General features: G+C 41.0%; 1 protein-coding gene across 6 annotated transcripts in view; it reads right to left on the bottom strand.

The window, feature by feature from the left end:
• ENDOU (endonuclease, poly(U) specific) overlaps window positions 1-23,057 on the bottom strand; it is a 245,130-nt gene that overhangs the window by 90,201 nt on the left and 131,872 nt on the right. For 4 of the 6 annotated variants that reach the window (XM_085654781.1, XM_085654783.1, XM_085654785.1 and 1 more), the window contains one exon: window positions 10,353-10,508. The exons of the other annotated variants lie outside the window; for them this stretch is intronic. In XM_085654781.1, coding sequence (XP_085510907.1) covers window positions 10,353-10,508 — 156 coding nt within the window. The remainder of the gene's footprint in view (window positions 1-10,352; window positions 10,509-23,057) is intronic. 6 annotated transcript variants of the gene reach the window in all.

The following is a 23,057-nucleotide window of genomic DNA, read 5'->3' as shown; positions in this document are numbered from 1 at the left end:
GAGTTTCTTTTATAGACCTCCTTTCCTTGTTTAAAATTCAACCCAGCCTACATGTCCTGTGGGTGCCGACAGCGTTCCTACTTGTCAGCTGGCTCATCCAAATTGGTTCACCCATTTAGCGGATCTTAATGATCCAGACTGACTCCCTGATTATTGCTAAGACCCCGCCGAGAGACCTATTTTAGGATCTCCCACTCAGGCTATGGTTTCACATGCCGCCTCGACTTCCACCCACTCCATATACCAATCCCCGGTACAACCCAGTCCCACAAAAGATTCCTTAATGACGGACTTTGCAGGGGCTTCCTTTCTCCCAGCGATGTCCTTTAATCCCCTTGCAGGTGTTGTATCTGGATACTGGAATGATTTAAGGCTCATCTCATGGAGTAGCACTGGTCTATCCGTGAAATTCTCAAACGAGAGGTGGATTCTGTTTGTTAAGTCTTTTAAGATCATTTGTCTACAGGAAACATGGGAAACATGGGAAACTAATAACAACTTTTTTTGGGAGTGCTTTCAACTTTCTTCTGTCCTGCAGGGGAATCAACTGCTGGGAGGGCAAGGGGGGGGGGGGGGGGGTTCAGTTATCTTTGTTGCTCTAAAGCACTGTGACTCCATCAAATATTTCAACTGGGACACTCAGGTTTTTCAGGGACATTAAATGCAGGCCGGGAGACCTATCTCTTTTGCCTTGATTACTTTTTATAATGCAAAAAGGGGGACAGAATGCCCCACTAATCTTACAGCCCTAAGAGGTGCTACTGATTCCTTATCCGAAGGGGTCCTTGCAAAGGAGAAGCTTGTCATAGTAGCAAGTTTTAACAGCCTCTTGTGTTCCAACCCTTGGTAGAGGGAAAGGTGTGTGAGATGAACAAATTGATAGGCGCCATAGCAAGTTATGCCCAGAGACTAGGCTCTTGGTCGCCAAGTGTGCTTTACCGAATGTCTTTCTAAGGTCTTAAACAGGAGTGAAGTGTAGGGGTACAGTTCCGTGCACAAGATACAGGCTGCACAAAATACGTTCTTTAGGCTGCCCCAGACCTCGCCGTCCTTCTCTGTAAATGAAGAGTTGGTTGTTAAACATATTGCTGATTTGGTGGCTGTAAAGCCCTTGTTGTGCTCGTCAAGTTATGGTCCAGGGAGGGTGCCAGGCTTAATAGTAAGATCATTGCCAATCATGCATATCAAATCCCCAAGATTGCTTATGTAAAGGCCTCCTTTACTAGTACAGGGAGGGCAGACATTTTTTTCAAACATGATTCTCTGAGTTCTTCTGAGCTTAGGCATGTAAAGAGTCTGTGTTTTAAGTATGCCCTTTCTCATCTAGAAAGTGTTGAGCTTGCAGAGCCTGCAGTGAGGGTGCATCTACTACCTACACTGTACAGGTCAAGGAGAGTTACCTTTCTATTCTCTCCAGCAAAAGGGACATATTCTTGCTGGCCCGGTTCGGGTTTAACCAACTCCATCACCTTTTCGCAACTCCTTCAAGCTGGTCTCATATCAATATGAGAGGGCCCTGTGGCTGCACCCATCAGTCTCCACAGGACACTGTTTATTTTGTGCTCTTGAGCAAATACTTCAGCTGGCCTAGGAAGCAGTTTTTGTGGTTGCTTCTGAAAGACCTGAGTTTCATGCAAGCTCTGGTGTCCCTTATGTATCTGCAGCTTTTACCACATCCTTTTTGCAGTAACTTCCTTTCTTCAGGCAGCATGGAGGTCAAGGCAATCAAGACCTGATTGATATTTTATGGATGTCTCATTATATATTGTCTTAATGTGATTTTAATCAGTTTTTTGTATTGATATTTATATATGACACTGTATTTAATGTACTAGCTGTGTGATTTTATCTTTTATGGTTGTGACTGCGACTGAACAAAAATTGATTTATAATTGATTGATTGACTGGTAGAAGTGCAATATTGCTTAGGATAAGTATGCACCGGGAAACCCTCCATTTTTTAGATGAATGTTCTTGCAAGACCTTGGCCACAGAATTGTCATAAAGTACAAAGGTATGGCTGAGCCTTCGGCCTGAACACCAATGTTAGGAAATTAGCTTTTCTTTGTGGATGTAGCACTGGACTCAGAGTCAGGAGCACAATCCACAGTGTATTGACTTGAGCTTTCTCTCAAACCTCATAATTGGGAGCACTTTAAAGTTTTCATGGTGGTAGCAGTGCACCACTAGTTGTCGGTAAATGTAACCTCAGATTATGTACATTTCCTGTTTCACAGGGTTAGTGAATTTGTGAAATCTCTCCTAATTTTACATTTATTCAGACACAGAGGAATACTGCTGTGCATTGCATGTTTAGGCATCTGTGAGAAAAAGTTTGGGGCAAATAAAACTTGCTTTAATCATACTGGGGCCGATTCACAGAACTAATCTGAGCTAAAATCCTAAACGTACTACTTTTGGTATTCACAAAAGGCATTTAGTAGTTGTAAAGTTAGGACTCCTAACTTTACTACTACTAAACTGAGACAAAATCCTAAATATACGACTTTCGGTATTCACAAAAGGCATTTAGTAGTAGTTAAGTTAGGAGTCCTAACTTTAGTACTACTAAATGCCTTTTGTGAATACCGAAAGTCGTAAAGTTGTGAAAGTGATGGTTGTGCACCTTCAGTTATAATGCAAGTGCATGGAACAGCAGGTCGTCCAGTGGCATATTTTTCTGCAACACTAGATTCAGTGGCTGCAGCATTACCAGGATGTTTGAAAGCAGTTGCTGCTACTTGTGTGAGTCTGGAACAAAGTGAGTCGATTGTAATGGGACATTCGTTGAGAGTATATGTGCCACACTCTGTTGAGATCTTGTTGACCCAAACTTGAACACAGCGTCTTACAAGTAGTCGGTTGACAAGATTAATCCTGGGCGAGACACTACGCTTCGCCCACGTAGTGTACGTAGCGCTGCCTGCTTCGCAGTTTTCGAAGTAGGCGAAGCAGGCTAGCGCTACGCACACCCAGGGCAAAGCGTAGCTGCCTGCCGCTGCCACCCGCCTCCCGCCCGCCCTCCTTTTAAATCAAACCCCCGGATTTACAATAAATAGTAAATTAAAGAAACTTACCTGAAACGCGGCGTCTCCGGGGCTCCCTCTTCCATTTCAAACTTCTTCTGACTAATGCGCATGCGCGGACGCCCGCGCATACGCATTTCTCGCAAGAAATGCGCATGCGCGGGCGTCCGCGCATGCGCATTAGTCAGAAGAAGTTTGAAATGGAAGAGGGAGCCCCGGAGACGCCGCGTTTCAGGTAAGTTTCTTTAATTTACTATTTATTGTAAATGCGGGGGTTTGATTTAAAAGGAGGGCGGGCGGGAGGCGGGTGGCGCGTAGTGGGGCTACGCGAAGCACGTAGTGTGCGTAGATTTGGGCACACTACGTGCTGCTTCACGTAGCCCCACTACGCCCACTACGCCCACCCTTAGACAAGATATGAGAGTGATTCTGGGAGCAGAGAATGTGACTGTGATTAGATTAACAAATATGAATCCAGCTACTTTGTTACTGAGTCCAAGTTGTGAGGAAGTGGTGGATGAAGCTGATCATGATTGTTTGGATGTGACTGAGCTGTGTACAAAACCGGGACCAGATATAAAAGAAATACTATTGCCTGAATCAGATTGTGTAATGTTTGTTGATGGACATTGCCTAAGGGATGATAAGGGTACCTTGTGTGCTTCGTATGCAGTCTGTACAGTGGCCATGTTCTCGAAGCCTCATGCTTAAAAGGAGTAAACTCTTCCCAAATTTGTAAGCTCTGCCCAAATTTCTGAGCTGGTCACATTGACCAGAGCATGCATAATTGTCAAAAATTTGAGAATAACCATATTCACTGATAGTCAATATGGTTTTGGAGTTGTTCACAATTTTGGGCAATTGTGGTTGCAACGTGGATTTTTAACATCGTCTGGTTCACCAATTCGAAAACGGTAAGTATGTTAAGGAGTCATCAGTTGAACTACAGCTGCCCAAAGAAATTGGAATCAAAATATGCTCAGAGCACAGATCTGGAAACGATTATGTAACAAACAGTAATCGATATGTGGACCAAGTTGCACGATTTTGTGACCAAAATTAAATTTTGATTAACAAAGCTTTGCAGAAATCTGATACAAAATATCATCTGATGTTTTCTTCTGTGGAAACATTCGAAGAGATTAGGCAATTTCAGGAAGAAGCTAGTGAGGAAGAAAAAGAAATGTGGATCAAGGTAGGTTGTTCATGTAGGGTTGATTAGGTTGTTTAAGCAGACATGATATGATCCTCAGTTCAGGGTCACTGCAGAAAGTCTCTGCCAGAGGTGCATTACATGTCAGCAGCAAAATGCAGGGGAAATAACTGTTATCGGTTGGGGACGAATTGGAAAAGCAGCAGGTCCATTTATTAGACTGCCGGCAGATTTCATAGAACTTCCTCCATGTCATGGATTGAAATATGTGTTGGAAGTGGTCTGTCTGTTCTCTCATTGGGTGGAAGCTTACTCAACAAGCCAAAATAATAGTCTAACTAAATTGCTACTGAGAGAGATAATTCTAAGATTTGGATTTCCAGTCTCTCTAGAAATTGATAGAGGTCTAAACTTTAACAATGAAATAATTCAGATAATTTGTGCAGCATTGCAAATTGAGCAAAATTACATTGTGCCTTTCAACCAGAAGCCTCAGGTGTGGTCGAGCAAATCAATGGCACAATTAAGTTGAGACTTTCAAAAGTGTGTACATCCACAGCACTGAAATGGCCAGATGCTTTACCCTTAGTTCTGATGAGTCTGAAAAGTATTCCTGATAAAAAAAGACTGGATTGTCGCCCCATGAAGTAATTATGGGAAGAGCAATGATACAGCCAATAGTTCCTGCAAACAACTAATGGATATAACTGATGATCTAGTGCTCGATTATTGCAAAGGATTGGCTGATGTGGTGCATTCTGTGTTTCATCAGGAGGGAGAAGTTGAAGCCACAGAACAGTAATAACAAGCCCATGACCTGAGTCCTGGTGAGTGGGTCTTAGTGAAGAAACACGTGAGAAAGTCGTGTTTGGAACCACGTTGGCATGGGCCATATCAAGTAATACTGGTGACAATGACAGCAGTGAAGTGTGGTGGCTGACCAAATTGGATTCACGAAAGTCACACAAGAAGTGTCCCAAGTCCACTTGAAAGAACAGAAACGAATGAAACTGATCAAGAAAGAACAAGAAAAAGTGATCAAAGAAACTGAAAATCAAACTGAAAATCAAAGAGAGCCTGAACAGAGTCGGATAAAATGGGCATCAGCTACTGGGTCTCGTGAGACTGTTGTCAATGCCTTTGCAGAAGAGATTTTGATTCAAGAGCAAGTGCAAACAATAAAAGAAGTAACCAAAAGAAGTTCTGAATTGAATTTTGAATCTGATGAGTCTGTGCAAGTGAAAAAGGCAAGAAAAGGAGACATATGGCCAAAGGGAGTGAAAAGACTGAAATACACTCTGAATGAAAAGGTTCCAAATACAATAATAGAAGCATCGAGCCAAACAGAACAAAGTGACTCAGAAGAAGATACAGTTCGGAGAACAAAGAGAACAAGAGTACAGAACAAGAAATACACAGCACCTGAATGGACATATGTGGTGGCTCAAGCAGATGAACTTAAAGATCATTGTGATGAAAAGACTGTTGCAGAATTGAGTCGCAAGAACTGTTATGAGCCACCCTAAATGAATAGTGTCAACAATAGGGGTGATAAAGATTGAAAAACTGCTCTGAAGAGTCCAGAAAATTAAGTTGGAATTCAGTTAAAGGCTGTGAATATATTTAAAAAAGAAAAAAAGAGAGGGGAGAAGCAAGAAGGCTTAAGTAGTGCTTGGATACACTTCACATTATACGCATTTGTTCCTATTTTTTTTTGTATTTCATTCTAGTTAGTTTTCGATTTTTCTAGAAAATTGCAGGGGTAAAATTTCAAAAGACTGGATATCAAAATCAAAGTTTTAAAAGTAGATGTATTAATACTTGTTTTTATAAGTGCCTTAATAATGATGTTTGTTTGGTTAACATTAATGGTTGTTGTGCCTTATTTTATGCATCCTACTTAGAATCATATTACTAATTATTTGGTGAGTGAGAAAATAGAAGTGGAATATCTTAAAGAAGATCCACAGACTAACATCAAGCGATTAACCAGTGATAATTTACACCAAGATAGTTCAATTATTGATTTTTCATGAAATGTCTTTAATAAATTATTGTATGAATATGTGGATATTTTGGATGCAAGAGATTGTTACATGTGCATGCAATTACCGCTGTCTGTGTCTGAGGGGGTGACCCATGATCACCTACCTTTCACCTATGGAGTCTCATGAAGTGTACTAACAAGTTTGTTCTATCAAAAAGGTTGTTTGCAGTATTACTATGAAATTATGGTTTAGTCTTTTCTGAAGCACCTGTTAGAAAGAATATGAATATGGTGAGTGGTGCAAGAAACGCTGAATATTTAGAGAATTTTTCCATACTACTAAAACGATAGACACTGTATATGCACATCATAACAATTTAGGGCCATATGTATGAAAGTTTGGTTTTGCGATTCTCAAATAGCGAATTTTAGAGAATTGGTATTTGAGAATTGCAAAACGAGATGTATGTGGGATTTGCAAAATAATTTGTGAATCCTACATATTTCTTAATTGCGATTCGCAATTAAGGAATACCTCCCCATTCATTCCTATGGGCCTAGAGGCCCATAGGAATGAATGGGAAGACATTCTCAAGTTGCGATTCTCAATTAGAGAATCGCAAATTGAGAATGCAATTTCAAGGGTGCCAGGGTGTCAAAAGGACATCCTGTTGCACCCCTGAAATGTGCATTTGTGCACAAGTTGCACACATACATGCCCTATGGGCATGTATGTGCGCCACATGACACTTTTAAAAATGCAAAAAAGTGCATTTTTCAAAGAAATCGCAAATTACCACCAACTTGAAGTTGGTGGTAATTTGCGATTCCTTAAGGCCAAATTGCACTTTTTCAGTGCTTCTTACATTGCATTTAAGGAATCACAATTTGCGATTCCTTAAATGTAATCGCAAAATAGTGAATCACAAATTTTGCGATTCCTTATTTTGCGAGGCAGTTTTTTATTGATACATGCCACTAAGCCCAATTACGATCGCAAACACCGATATCCTGCGCATTTTGGCATTTGCGATCGCGGAAGGTAAGAGGCAGAATTTTAAGAAAAAGGTTACTGAGCAAAAGTCCCATATACCACATTGGGCTTTTAGAGAAGGTCATTACAAAAAGGGTGAGCCATATGCTGCAATGACTCTGGATTGGCAGAGAGATCCGAGAGAGTCAAATGTAGATACCTAGGGTCACAACCAATGGGGTTGACTATGCGAGGTACAGATCCTAACGAAGGGCTTAGTGCACCAAGAAAGCGAGTTGTGCCCAGAGATCCTTGCCCCAGAAGAGGTAAAATCTTGAGAAGAGTGCTGATAGCAAGATGAGTACCACCAACTATTCCTGAAAGTTCGGAACAATCAAATCAAAGTGATACAATTGATGAACAAACAGTTGTGAGAAAATCAAAAAGAGCAAAGGTACCATGTCAAAATTACGCATCTCCTGAATGGACAAATCTGGCTGCTAATGAGTGGGAGAGAGAGAGTTCTACAAGTATTGCGCTAACAATATGCATCCACCTGATCCTCCTTGAAACAAACTTTGTTGTTGATTTGAATTTTAGTCTGGATTTATAAATTTATGGACTGCCACAGTTCCTGAATATACTCTTGAACAAAGCTGATATGAGAGTCTCTCCGTATCTGAGAAGATTTCAAGATTTGCCATACATTTTTAGTGTGAAGACTTTGTTGAGTTTGCTCAAACCACTGCTGATATTTCTGATTTTTCTTTAGTTAAACAGTCTGAATCTAGAGCAGCAATGTAATCCGACACAGCAATCTCTTCAAAATAAAAATATTTATTTCAATTCTGCACCATTATAGAGCATAGTCACATGAAATGCAGAGTGCGATCTACGCCAAATTTGGCAGCGCTGCACTCCAACATTTCCAAAACACAGGGATTAGCCATTTTTACAACAATACGGCACACCCCTATGTTTTCCCTAGCCCTGGGACTAACATTAGCTGCCTAGCACCAAAGCAGGTACTCTTGCACTATAGTGCAAGGGTGCATGCGTTGCAGGGAACGATCGTTTATGTGTAGGAAGGTGTGCCTTCCTGCACATAAACAATCAATAATGGTGATGTGCTACTTCTATGTGTGCCACCTTCCTGTACATAAACAATAATTAAATGGTGTTTTGCCCTTTCTAAATGGGTTGCAGAATGCAGCACACATAGAAAAAGCAAAAACGCAGAGAAAAAATAGTATTTCTCCTCGTTGCTCCATTCTAATGCCAGCTTTTGTATGGGATTAGGTTTTGGCACAGCCTCAGATTCACACATCCTTATAAATCTGGGGCAGCTTCAAAATGCAATGAGTGTTGCGGTGGAACGCCCACAGCAACACACATTGCATGCCCCTTTAATGCAAAGTAATTCATGTAAAGGGGTCGTATTTACTAAGCGGTGTTAAGCCATTGAAAGTAAATATACTCATATGTTTCTGTAAAGGACTCTAAAACTTTAATTTCATCTGAAAGGTCCAGAGAAATGATTTAAAATCTATCTGCTTGAATGACAACTCTTTACACAGCAATCCGTTGGGAACAGATTTTAGCTCACATATTTATAATATTTTGCTCAGCGAATATGTAAATACTATGGATGTTGATGATTTCTACATTTATATGCAGATACCTTTATCAGTTGCTGAAGGCATAGCTTACAATAGCTTGCATTTAACATATGGAATTTCTTGCAACGTGTTAGCTAGCTTGTTGTATGGTACTGATCAATTGCAGCATTATTACTTTAATCAAGATTGGATCTTTTCTGAACTCAACGTGCTTAAACATTTAAATCCACATTCTGAAGTTTCAACAATTGAGGCTATGGGTTGCCTATTCAGACCAACTCAAACTTTGGATATGGCTTCTGCACTTAGAAATAACCTAACATGTAAATTAGTGAGAACTGAAAATAATTCTATAGATTTAGTAGAAAGTAAACTAGTTAATATAACAAATAAAGATGCATAGCCTAGATTAATTCCTTAGAGCTCACTGCAAGAGGAAAGCAAAATCATAGAGGGAATGGTTTCATTAGTTTTAGACTGGCAACACAAAGACAAACTTTGTATATACAGACAGAAGTCAAAAACTAATATCTTTTTTGTAGTGCTTAGTGAATGTGAACATGCATTTGAATTGTACGAGAACTGGAGACAATATTTAGAAGGTGCAGATCCTATTTTCCATGGAGTGTCTTATTTTTGTGGGAAGAGTGCTTATTACAAGATGTCGAAAGGATGTTATGGAAGTTGTAATTTGGGAGTAGTTTTTCCAAACATTTATCATGTTAAACGAATTAAAGAGGAATTTGTGGATACCAATGCAAGGATGAAGAAAAGTGTGAGTGCAAGTGAAATACTAGGACACATATTTGGAGTTCTAATACCTACAGTAGGAGTCATATTAAACTCACAGAAAATTAGAAAGCTGTCTACTATTGTTGATAAACTTGCCACCAGTAAAACTGGGGTTTTTTCTGTTGTAAAAAAATACGATTGATGGTGATTAAAACTCGAATTGCCCTTGATAGCCTCCTCGCGAAAGAGGGCGGAGTCTGTTGACTGTTAAAGGTCAAACATTGTTGTGCTTACATACCTGACAGAAAAAAAGACTTAGAGGGTTATATTAACAACATTTCTGAATTAAACAAGTACTTGAAAGGTTTAAAAGCAGATGGTGCCTGGGCAACCATGAGTAAGTGATTCTCAAATGTTAGCAACCAGCTGGGATATTTATGGAATGGATTGGTGATTTCATTCTTGAGACCTTAGTGGCGACCTCTTTGTGTTTCTCACCACACATTTTCCCTCAACTTCATTCATACAAGATTGGAACAAGTATGGTACTCCATCTACAACATTATTTTGTGATGCTACCCGAGCACTTATTGTGGTCAGCATATATTGAACTGTAAATGGTAGACAGGGTCGATACACTCTATTCATGGGCACTTAATTACTAAAACAGTATTTGTATGCTGGGTTTTCATTCAGCAAATTCCTGCAAAGTTTTAGAAACAGATCAATTGGTGAGTAAACCTGAATTTGGATTGGTTTTCACAGCAGTGGCAGCACTTAGAATGTTAGACTGATCAAAGTCTGCCGGACACTCAACCACATGCCTCAGATGCCCCATTCCCACCGTATCACTTATTTTTACCTTCACTCTGGCCATGACTGCTGGTCTTGTCTGTTTTCTTGCATAAGTTGCTATAGTCATCGCAGCAGTTGTTGAACTTGCTGCATTTTCTGTTGCAGTGGCATGAGTCCTTTTTGTTGAAGGCTTCGTCACACCTTCCTTTACAAGATGTTTTGTCTGACGTGTTGCGAAATAGGGGAGAAACATTTTGTAGTTTGTAATCAAAATCAGCCATCCACAGAATAATTGATACGTGTCATAGAGGCAGCATGTGTTAACTAGTTACAGCTCTTTAGCCAAGAGCTTTTGATTTTAATAAAATTAAATGTGTTTGTATGTTGGCTTTAAGCAACTCTCTACATCCATTGGTCTGTCACTCTGTCCTTCATATTTCCTTCCACCCACTCCTGCCTTCAGCATGGGGCAATAGGTCAACCCACTTCAGCACTTGACTAACTTCACAGCGAGTGATGACATTCTGCCCTTTACAAAGAGCCTCCACACAAAATGTACTTCATTCAGGACCAGTGTTTACTATGGCACTGTATGCTCTTTGAGTACAAAAAGATTTTTGATTTAAGCCAAAATGTTTTTTTAATTGACGATGATCTGGTAGTTTCATCAACTGTAAACCTTTGCGTAACCATCAGAAGAAAACAAGCCCTGACAAAATGAAAAGGCTGGCATGACCATACATGGACAAATGTTCCCTCCACCCCATCTTGTTATGCTATATACTGAACCTAAGTCTCCTTTCCATGATGGGGTTTGTGTTAAAAGCTTCCCTGTTAACTTGCTGGGTCACCCACCTCTCGGTGCCTCTATGACTTCCCCTCCTCCCTGAGGTAAAGTCCAGCAGGCACGGGGACTCTTCAGGATTGATAGAGAGGGAGGGAGGTAGAGAATGAGAAGAAAGAGAGGGGATGGATACATCGAAAGAGAAAGATAGAGGAAGTTAGCGGAGCTAAGTTTACCTATTTTGCCCTGGTGCAGTGGAGCGCAAGATGTTAAGGAGGGATCTAGGCGAAAAGGTATCATTTTTTAAGGTGTGACCATCTTAGTTTGTTTGTCATGGCCTGAAGGACATTACATCCTGAACTCATGAAGCTCCCAGAATAAAAGCAACCTTTTGCATATGGAAAAGACCTCCCGTTCTATCTGCTGCCCCAAAATGTGTCTGAAAAATAGACCAGTAGCACAGTCAGACCCACCCTAAAGGTCAGATACAAAGGTATTTAAATGCATTAACTATTGAATAGATGTTAATTTTCATCAATTCACTAGGCTGTGTGGAGTATAGAAATTATTCAATCTATATTGTCACTTCTAAACACAAGACCACTGTTGTCACTAGATCCTCAAACCTATTTCAGAATTGTGTAGTAACCAACATACCACATTCCACCTCTACCGTCCGCAAAAAGACATTAAAAAAGAATCCATGTGTTTGTAATACTAGTTCTCACACTATCATTCCTTCCATGCAACCACATACCATTTCTTAGAAAGTTGACAGTGAATTAACACTCATCAGGGACATTTGTAGTGATCTACCGATAACAAGTATGAAAGCCAGCAAAGAACCATAACCTTGAGTAGTAGCAGCACCTGTCATATAAAGTGCTAAAAAATGTCACAAGTTTGGTATGAAGTACCATATATAAAACAAATTATTATTATTGAGCATTATCGCACAACACAAAAAAGGCACCACCTAGACCATTTCAGAATGCTAATTACCTAGTAGAAGGTGTTAACAATTCATCAGGTATAGATAAATAACAGGAATTTCCAGTTTTTAGGCTTTGCATGCACAGTGCTTGCACTGTGCTTGTGAAAACTAATGTATGTAATACAAATCTTAAAAGGGACTTAGATCCCACACTTGCTTTTCATTGGTTTGTGTACTTGCCATTTACTTTTCCTCAGTTTCCATTGGCTGTAGCATACTATTTTCTGTGTGTTCCTCGTGTGTTTCTCTTATCAGTCTCCCATGGCCCCAGCACTGTTTGCACCCTTTTTTGTGCTGCGTCTTTTAAGCATCGCAGCACCCTAGCGTTGCCCAAGTGCCGTGGGCTCAGCACACTGTTCTGGTCTCAGTGGAAACCTTGTGATCCCACACTCTCTTGCCTGCTTTTTTGGTGGGTTTACATAGCGTGACCTCGACTTGAAGGTTTTGAAGCACTTTACATGCTCAACATGAGCACCAGTTACGTTACACATGGACATATTCAGCAGGGACTCACTCGAACATCTGAGCCCGGCACTTGTTTAGATTGTAACACTCTCCCACCAGTTCCCCCGAGGTCAAAGCAAGGAGTGCTTCAGAGGCCAGAACTTGTTTAGATTGCAACACGCACTCACCAGTCCCCGCTGGGCAGAAGCAGAGACCCACTCGAGTGCATCAGAGGCCACTGCTTGTTTAAATTGCAACGCGCACTCGGCAGTCCCCCGGGGCAGAAGCAGGGACCCACTCAAGTGTATCAGATGCCGGCACTTGTTTGTTTCTTTTCATTTTATCCACTATATAGCGCAAACAACAAACAAAGGCATTGGAGCGCTTTGCACGAGCACCAGTTACCTTACACACGGACACATTCTGCTGTCCTCTGACCACTGGGCAAAGGTTACTACAGGGCAATGAGGGACAGGAGCACTAAGGGACATTGAGCAAGTGTAGTCTGCTCCCTGACAGCAGAGAACTTAGAGGCCTGTTTGTTGGAAACTTATGCTAAAGAAATGTAAAAGACGTCGGACAAAAACAAGCAGACCTTCTCTCTCCTCCCAGTTTGTCACCGCCATCCTCGCTCATGTGCCTACAGAGATTTTTTTTTTTAATTTACGCAACACCTTGCAGTACAACCAAATCATTAACCCAGAGCCTGCTCGCCTTTTTTGTTAAATGCCTGTTCCTCTAACCACCACCTCCCACCCATGGCTGCTTGCCGCTCTGTACACAGGTCCTCTCATTCACCCTGACCCTGATTTTCCCTTTTTTTGTTTCTTTTCTTTTTATGCACTATTTAGTGCGAACAACACCCGAAGGGACTAGATCGCTTTACATGAACACCAGTTACTTTACACACAGACACATTCAGCTGCCCTCTGACCACTGGGCAAAGGTTACTACAGGAAAAGGCGGGAGGGGAACCCTGGGGTACATCAAGCAAGTGTAGTCTGCTCCCAGAGAGCAGAAAACTTAGTGGCCTGTGTGTTGGAAACATGTATGCTAAGAAATTGTAAAAGACGACGGCTAAAAACACGCTATTTAAAGGTAACACCTTGTCACAACACAACATTGCGGTTACACTTATCCCCCAGAGGTCCCCTCCTCCCCCCGAGCTCGTTTTTTACATTTTATTCTATTTTTATACAGTGCAAACACCATCCGAAGGTACTGGAGCGCTTCACATGAGCACCAATTACCTTACACACAGACACATTTAGCTGCTCTCCGACCACTGGTTGTAGAAAGATTGCCGTTCTGGGATGGTTAATTCTAACACTTTAAATGCCTCAGCTGAAGTGTCATCCAGTGAGTCTTGTGTGTGCTGAAAACAAAGCCGGTCACACAGCTAAACAAACCTTCCTGCCATGGTGCCTGCTTGTTTTCTTCTGTACTGAAAATAAAACAGGTTCTAATAATTGTGTGACCTCTGGACTTTGAGGAGTTAACACCAGTGTTCCCGGCTAGCGGGGCTTTTTTTCCTTGAGTACCGATAATAAGTTTGGCCATTGTAGTGGGTATGGAGCACACTGGAACACTTATCTACCACATTTCATTTCCTTGCTGAATATGGCATTAATCATGGAACTGAAATTTGTGGTAATGATGTGCCTAACAAAATGATGCCACTAGTGTACAAATATTTCATATTGCTGCATTTAGCCCACTGTTTGAGGGTTTTGGAAGCATTTCTGTGCAGTCCTGAGCTTGTCCTTCAGACTCATGCAGTCACTCAATAAAAGACTCAAACACTGTCCCTCACACTCAGTCACAAATGCTGACACACTTGCACCCACAGGTACCCACTTCCAAACATACATAATCAAAGCCAAACATCCAGCAATCTTGCTCTCTTCCATACTGTGTCACGTGCACAGTCCTATCCAGATTCCACTGACTCACACTGATACACTCAAGAGACAATCACTTATGCACTCACACACAACATGCTCACAGTGATTACGAAACACATACACTTCACACATCTAACCAGCAGTTCGCACTTCTGTGTAACATCTAAAAAACCATTGACAAACCAATTGATTCCCCATAGACGAAAACTATTGGCTGTGCCAATGCTTGTTTCACTACTAGGCAAGACTGTCTGTTTTCTGCTAATGCTAATAGTCATTTGGTTGGATTGATGTTATAAAAATGGGCACTGCTGGGAACCCAGCTGTTGGTGTCTGGCTCATTAGTCTTTATTCAATACGGAGTTCTATGCCAGACCTTTTCTGATTTCAAAGAGAGTTAGCTAATGGTGCTAGTATTGGGTTCGCACCTAAATAAGTCCCTACATTGTACCATGTCTTAAAATCGGCAAGTCATTGTCAAGCATACTGACTTGCAAGGGTGTCCACCAGAAAGGGACACCAAATGGAGCAACCACATTACACGCTGGACAGGTAAACTAGGACTTAGGAGGAGAAGCCAGTGATACCTTCAAAAAAAGTAATCTCTGAAACCTTCAGTTCTAGATTGGTCTAAACAGTGACTGGCCTTAGGCAATGAAACATTATTTTAAAACTTGTGTCATGTGAAATAAATAAATGTTCTATTTAATTTGGTCTAAAAATAAGTTTTCAAGTTCTCCAGCAAAGAGGTGGTACTGATAGTAAGGAGGGGGGCTTGAAGGGGCACATCTATAGGCAGTGTCCTCTAGCTGACGAAAGCCTTTGGGCCGGCGCATTGAATCTGCTTCTGAGTTCAGACAAAGAACAAGTAGCTGTTGAATGGGGTCAGTACATTTCTTGCTTTGGGAGCACTACATGGAAGGCATGGTAGTGTGGAAACTAGCTGCCATGGCTGTTAGCATTGGCTGAAGCAATTTTGTTTTGTGGCAGCTGTTTTAGTTAGCCATGTGCTCACCATGTGATTTTTCCCTCTTCACTGTTGACTGCCCTTGTATTCTGCTTGTGTCATGTGATATAGTTAACTCCTTCAGCACTGAGTCCGAGCCTTGCACATGCTCAGAAAGACCTGTAGCTGCCAATACCCCTGTCCTACTATGTAACTGTCAGGCTATTCTTACTGATGTCAGCAATATTGTCTCCCCTCCCACTTTGTTGAGCAAGCCATTTTTGTATACCCATATTAGTCAACAACTATTCATGTATGTGCCAGTACCTCCCCTTGGTCTCATGCTGACTATGCAACAAATGCATTTATAATGCCCCTGTTCTCTGTACTCCTTAGACTGTCTCCTACAGTGGACTGAGGGTACTGTATGATGCAGTCTCCCTCATGTGAGGTTAATAAATGCTTATTTTGATATTACAGCTTCCGTGCCAATCTCGCTCTTTATTGGGCTGAGGACTAGTGCGCAAAGAAGGGCGAACCCCTGGCACCGGTCTACTTCTACAAATTGTCACCCAACCTGTGGAGCTCATCAGCGACTCGGATGCCGGATGGAGTGGTCTTGATGGAGGATTAGAATCTCGCTACGGATGATCACTGCCTGAGGAAACCTGTGTCTTGGCAGCCAAGGTGCCTTTCCACTTCTCCCGATTTGACCATCCAGGTGGTGCCAGTCCTCGACTGAGATTCCTTCTGGTATTTGCCGTGCAGAGACCATTTGGTCGATTCAGAACTTGGCAGTGGGAGGGTGGAGATTTGTGCTTGGTAAGGTCGTCGACATTTGTTTGCTTGTTTGGCCAAAAACGTGATTTGTCTGGGTATATATGAATTGCAATTTATATAGGCAGGTAATGAGAAAACTTGGAAAACTTGAACGGCACACTTTGAGCTCAGTGCCAATTTATGTATAATATTGTATATGCTACAATATTCTTGGCATGCCTGTTTCAAGGGCACTTCGTAGAATGTGCTGCTTTCTTGGAGGTACCAATGTGAATCTTGAACAAACTCAGCTGGTTACCCCCGAGGGGACACCAAATAGGGATATGTACATTAAACTTGTTATTTCTTCCATAATGTAAAAGTACACTGTGGATCCAATATATATAGGAAAAGGAGGAGCCTCATTTACGCATGTAGTAAAATTTGTAAGTAATAATATGGAGCGCTTTTGAGTCTTTTGCCAGCCCAACTGGTAATTCGGTATTTTTGAAAAGGTCTAAGGCTAGAACATGCAACAATCTTTGCGCTGTTTTTGGTTCAGTCTTTGGACTATTTTTCTTTTTAGATCTCTCTCTTTGTAAATATCATTTACAATTGGTATTCACAAATGGTTTGGTTTGAGTGCAGTCTGTGGACTGCCTCTTGTTTTTGTTCTAAGTGTTGATGTGTGGGTTGATTCTGTGTTTGAATGTCTATGTGGTTTGCGGTTTGACACCGGTGGTACTTGTGTGAGTGAGTAGCAATTGCACTCTTTGTGTAAGAATGTCTAGCCTTAAGCAAGCTGTGTTGTGTGTTATGAATGTGTGGCCCCCTTGTTGAAAATGTTTCGAATGAGCTCAATTTGGTTTGTTGTCCTCATTTGTGTTCTGCAGATGCCAGTGGTAAAGCACAAAATTAGAATTAAAACCCAATAGTGGAAATAGGCCTCATTGAAAAGGGAAAAAAAATTAAATTGTGTGCTTTGCATAACTAGGACTCTATATAAAATGTTAGAGTATTATCCTTAGATATTAATATTAAAGGGCATTCACATCATCTGAGTGAATTGGCTGTTGCTGAAATAAACACGACATTACAAAACGATAGATTTTGACTGGCTTGAAATGCCTGACTTTTAAATAGACTGAATCCTGCTCAAATTTCCTGCACCAGAAAGAGAGCCCTTCTTTTTGCAGCTGTTCAAAGCTGTCTCACTGAAAGGAAGCTCTCTGTCACATCCAACTGCCACAACCAACGGAGATTAAACTTTTTCAGGACATTACAATACAGCAAGGTGGTTTTCTCCTGAGAAAGGCGTAGAAATTGACGCCTGCTGGTCAGAGCACAGCTGAGTAAATAACACATGGCTATTCCTGGTCACAAGCCACAAGGAAAATGCTGGGTCAACTAGATCTTAAATTGTATGAAGACAAGTGCTTTAACAACTACTGATTTTTGAAAGTTAGTATTACAGTTTTATTATTTTGGATAAAATAGAAAGGATTAAAAGTGTAAGATTTTCTATTTGCTTTTTACATAAGCACATCTGTGGTTCTGATGTTAAATTATTACTGCCCTTTAAAAAGTGGTGCAAGCTATTTTAGGTTTCAGTAAAGCTTCTGTGCTTAGTGTCATAAATACATGCATTTAAAAGCGAAAGGAAAGGAATGAGGATGTGGAACCATCAAAACGGTTGGTGATAATTATTTTTTTTAAATGAATTTTGACTTTATGGAAAAAAAAATATTAAAAATAATTGCACTAAAATAGTTTTTCATCTCTATTATGTCTAATAATCATACTGTGAAAAATATATAGCTCTTAGCATCAAAGTTGAAATTTGAGAAGTGCTTTACCACAATGGGGGGAGCAAAATGTGAAATTTCACTTTACCCAGGTGTATAAAAACTTATTTTATAGGGGTGAACCTTATACATTTTTGCCAATATGCCAAAACATTGTAGGTTATCCATTTTAAGTGCCCCTACCACCAAAGTCGAATTTGGGCACAATTTACTTTTTAAAATCTGTCCTGCCACCCAAGAACTGTTTTTAAACTGATCTCAGGCTTCAGTAATGCACACATGCAAATATAGAAAAAGCAGCTGACCTCTATACTGCTAGAAAAGCACACCACACACTGCACACAAATGAAAATAAGTATAAAAAAAACAGCAGAAGTTAGATCCTACCTTTAAAATTATTAGACGGAACACTACTGCCTTTCAGCTGTGAGTCTCCAGAGTTACTTTGAATTGGAAAAAACGCATCGAAAAGCCTTGCACAAAGATGGGACAGCTGGTAAGGGTCAGAGGTCGAGTTCTGCATTTAGCAGCCTAGCAGGGCTAAGGGCAAGGTTTGCTTGGGTACTTCGACCTCCGAAAAGATTCTGAAAGAAGAGATGATAGCGCAGAGAGAGAAAGAGAAGCTTTGCTTACTATTTTTGTCCATAGACCAGGCAAGTTCTGCGCAGTCATAGGAAGAGAAGGAAAGGCAGTAACATATGTGGCCCTGTTTAGAGCATAGCTCTGCCATGTATATAAAAATAATGGCTTTAGCTTAAAGATTACTGTACAAGGGCTAAGATAAGGAGGCAATGGAATTTAGTTTGCATTCATGCGCCCTCATGTTAAAATAGTACAATTGCTAAGGGAAGTGGTAATTGGTTATTAATGCTTTCTAAGTTAACTCAATGTGCTTGTGTTAGGCTGAACAAGAAAATAGCCACTTTCTAAAGTGCTATTTTCAAACACAAAATTTAGGAACAATCCTTCCTAACAGATGGGTTAATAAATTCTGAGTTCAGGGATGACAGACTCTATATGTCCATCTTGCCATTATGGAAATATGTAGGTAAACATGTTACACAGCATTCCCATGTTATCTTATGGCCAAGATAGCCTTTAAATAGTGAAAAACGAAATTGACAGTATTTCACTATCAGGACATGTTACCCACACTAGTACATATCCTACCTTTTACATACATTGCACCCTGCCCAGGGGGGTGCTTGGGGCCTACCATGGGAGTGTCCAATGTGTGAGAAAAGGGACGGGTAAGGCCTGGCACGTGTGTACACTAGCCAGGACAACATGACAGTTCACAGACTGCGCAGGGGCACTGTGGTGGCAGGCCTGAGGCACCATTTTAGGACTACTCATGTGGGTGGCACAATCAGTGCTGCAGGCCCACTAGTAGCATGTGAATCACCAGCCCTGATATACTCTGTGCACTTTACTAGGAACATACTGGTAAGACAAATAAGTCAATCATAGATAGTTAATTAAAATAAAGGGTAGAAGACGCAAAAGAGTTTGGGGATAACACTGAAAAAAGGGCCATTTCCAACGGTTTGTATACAAAAATTTATAAAGTGGTACAGTTCAATATATTGGATATGGCCTCTTTGATATGGATTCCCCTAGCTATTTACCTCCTATAAGTCTTTCGACAGAGGGTCACCTGTATAGGTTTCCTACTGTCGAAATGGGGGATAGGATGTTAGGTCCTGGGCAAATTAAGGGTAAGCAAATTTATGTTTTCTCTCTCTTTTTCTCACTCTCTTTTGAACCTGTCTAAGCTAATACCGTTGATAAAATTATTAGAATTAATAAAATGAATTAAAAAAAAATACGCCATGTTACTGCCCATCCTGTCTGATGAAATTATGAAAGGATGTGTCTAGATTGCTGTTCCCTTATTTGACCTTTAAGGGGAACTATATGTTATTTTCATGCTATATACAGTTTTGCAAAGGCATTACTAGCATTACATTAGTCTGTGTAAATAAGTTGACAGCCCTTATTAGAGCTGGCGAATAGGGTTTTTTTTTCTTTGAAAATGATGTTGCATAGTTCGGATCGTGAAAAGTAGAATGCAGGAAAGACGCCCATGTGATCCTCAGCAAACATTTTTGAAGGAAAATATTGTTTTATAGGAGTTTGTTTGTTACAACATGTTCTGCTGGAGAAATATATGTACCCACTATGTTGAGTTTTTTTTAGTTCTTTATGAAATAAGAATCTCTGTTAAATTAGCAGTTTTAGATTTTCCCGCTGCGCCTATTACATGAAAGCATGACCCTAAGTGTAAAATGTAGGTGTTTTTTTAAGAGCAATAATTTTAGAAGTGTCTGCAGTCTGCAGTCCAGTAGTGCAAGGTTAATAAGTCAAAGTGTAGAAAAATTCCTTATTCTTGAGGTGCTTCAGATGAATAATATAGGAATACAAAAATGTAAGGATTTGGAGTATGTCTGTATTGTTTTTCTTTTTTCCTCGGAATTTAATAAATAAACATGGACTTCCTTGGCTGCTTGGGATTGGGAGAAACAAATCAAATAATGTAATGTATTACTCTTGTCAGTTCACCAAAGAGTTCCTTTTATACTTGCCAATTGGTCCAGGCTGTTGTTTTTTACTCTCAGATAGGTGAAGTGGTTCTTGGGTGCCTTGCTAATGTATGGGGCGCCCCAAAACTAAGGAAGTATTCTGAGACTATCCTCTCTGTTGATAGATTACTTATGTGCTTTGTCTAAAGACCTTTTGTTCTGTCCACCAATAGATATCTGCTGCCTTACAACCATTGATAGAGGAGCCCGGACGTCAGATCCAGCCTGGGGAGTCAGCACCAGTCCAGCTTGAAGCCAAGGTGAAGGTAACCAGCACAAGTGTTGCTGGCAACTAGAGTCACAGACAGACGAGGACGGCAAGGAGGCTTTTTCTTGAGGTGACCCCCTTTGAAACAAGGGTTGCTTCAGAGATCCCAGCATCACGCCCCTGAATCCTGATCCTCAAGTGAAAGAAAGTCTGCACCGCTGTTTGTTGATCAAGGAATGCCTGGGCATACTGGGTACAATTTGTGGCCCCAACAAAATAGCAGTGCGCCAGCAGAGCAATACAGGAGTTAGGGAAGGACTTGAGTTTAGGGTACAGGTGCTGTCCCTTTGCTGCCTGTTAGATTACAGTGAAGAAAACTGGTGCACTGCCTGAGACACTGGACAGGATTGCTGAGGGCATTTGCCCGGAGGGTGATTGCCTTATCCTGAAAGAAGAAAATTTTCCCTTTTAACTGGGACGTGATTGTTTTCTTGAGTTTCAAGTTGTGCAGCTCCACCGTGGGAACAACAAGAGCCTGCCTGTGAGGTTCAAACGGACACAGGGAGAAGACTCCCCTCTGGCTGGTTGTACAGCGGCTTCAAGTTCTAAAGGACTTTTTGTTAGCAATGTACCCCTTTGGTCATCCCATTTTTGAGGAGGAGCATCCCTTTGCGGCTCCTTGTCCTAATTCCCATGGCCCGTTTGGTCCTCCTGGTCCCATGGAGTGAAAATAGTATTTGTAATGATCCTTGTATTTTCTTTAATATTTGCATTAGCAATGTTTATTCTGCAAGAGAAACGTTTTTTTGAACAGTTGAAACATGTTACATTGCCCTCTTCTTGAGTATATTAATTGGTACTCTAGCCTTAATGCTCTGATCCCTTTGTGCTTCTGTCTATACCTTATATATGTCCGCTTTACAATATTTAGAATGTAAATGCCCACCTAGCAATGGATGAAGATATTAGTTTATGAGAATATATGTGCAAAATATCTCCTATATTCCTTCTAGATCATAGCGGATGTCTTCAACTAATGCTAAAACGGCCGTCTGTGGAAACTAGCTGCCATGGCTGTTAGCATTGGCTGAAGCCATTTTGTTTTGTGGCAGCCATTTTAGTTAGCCATGTGCTCACCATGTGCTTTTTCCCTCTTCACTGTTGACTGCCCTTGTATTCTGCTTGTGCCATGTGATATAGTTAACTCCTTCAGCACTGAGCCAGAGCCTTGCACATGCTCAGAAAGACCTGTAGCTGCCAATACCCCTGTCCTACTATGTAAAAGTCAGGCAATTCTTACTGATGTCAGCAATATTGTCTCCCCTCCCACTTTGTTGAGCAAGCCATTTTTGTATACCCATATTAGTCAACAACTATTCTTGTATGTGCCAGTACCTCCCCTTGGTCTCATGTTGACTATGCAACAAATGCATATATAATGCCCCTGTTCTCTGTACTCCTTAGACTGTCTCCTACAGTGGCTTGAGGGTACTGTATGACACAGTCTCCCTCATGTGAGGTTAATAAATACTTTTTTTGATATTACAGCTTCCATGCCAATCTCTCTCTTTATTGGTCTGAGGACTAGTGCGCAAAGAAGGGCGAACCCCTGGCACCGGTAGGCCCTGGTGAGGTCTACTTCTACAGTAGGAGAAAGCCCAGATCATCTCACAATTTGAACCATTCTTCTTGAGCGATCCTGCTCATACCAGGCCTTCTTTTGGTCAGTACTGTGCTGCTTTGTGGCTAGGTCTGAGCTATGCATGCATACAAACATATATACTATCCAGGATTTCTAGAAGGATAGTGTAGGGGCTGTTGGCAACTGGTCAGTTTATTATGAACAAAACCAGGTTCTCTCACTCAGGAAGGCCAAGATAAAATCATAATGTTATGCAGCATTGATCATGTTCTACATTGGCCTCTTTTGACACAGCCACCCAGCCACGCAACACACATGAAATGGGCTATGACTCGACACACACAATCTACACAGACATGGAAAGACAAGGACCCAGGACTACTTCCATTTCCACAACCATAGTTATGGAGAACTCAACAGATTTCCGAGGGATAAACAGTATGCTACCTCCTTCAGGCATTACCTCTTCTCCCAGATGATGTTACACTAGAATCAGCTGTCCCTAATTACCAATTATCTATCTTCTGGAAATACGTACAGCAGCCATCCCCAACTGAGAGTGGGGGTGCATTTAGGTGCACCTCCTGCTCAGCATAGACACCTTCTCTGTGTTACAACCTTGCTGAAACACCTTCCATGGTCTTAAACATTTTCAGGTACTCTTGTGGAAAACCATGGTAAAGGCCAGAAACAATCTAACAGCA

Source organism: Triturus cristatus, chromosome 4_1 (genome assembly GCF_964204655.1).
Source record: "Triturus cristatus chromosome 4_1, aTriCri1.1, whole genome shotgun sequence".
Classification (NCBI taxonomy): domain Eukaryota; kingdom Metazoa; phylum Chordata; class Amphibia; order Caudata; family Salamandridae; genus Triturus; species Triturus cristatus.
This window is presented reverse-complemented; position numbering and strand designations above follow the sequence as displayed.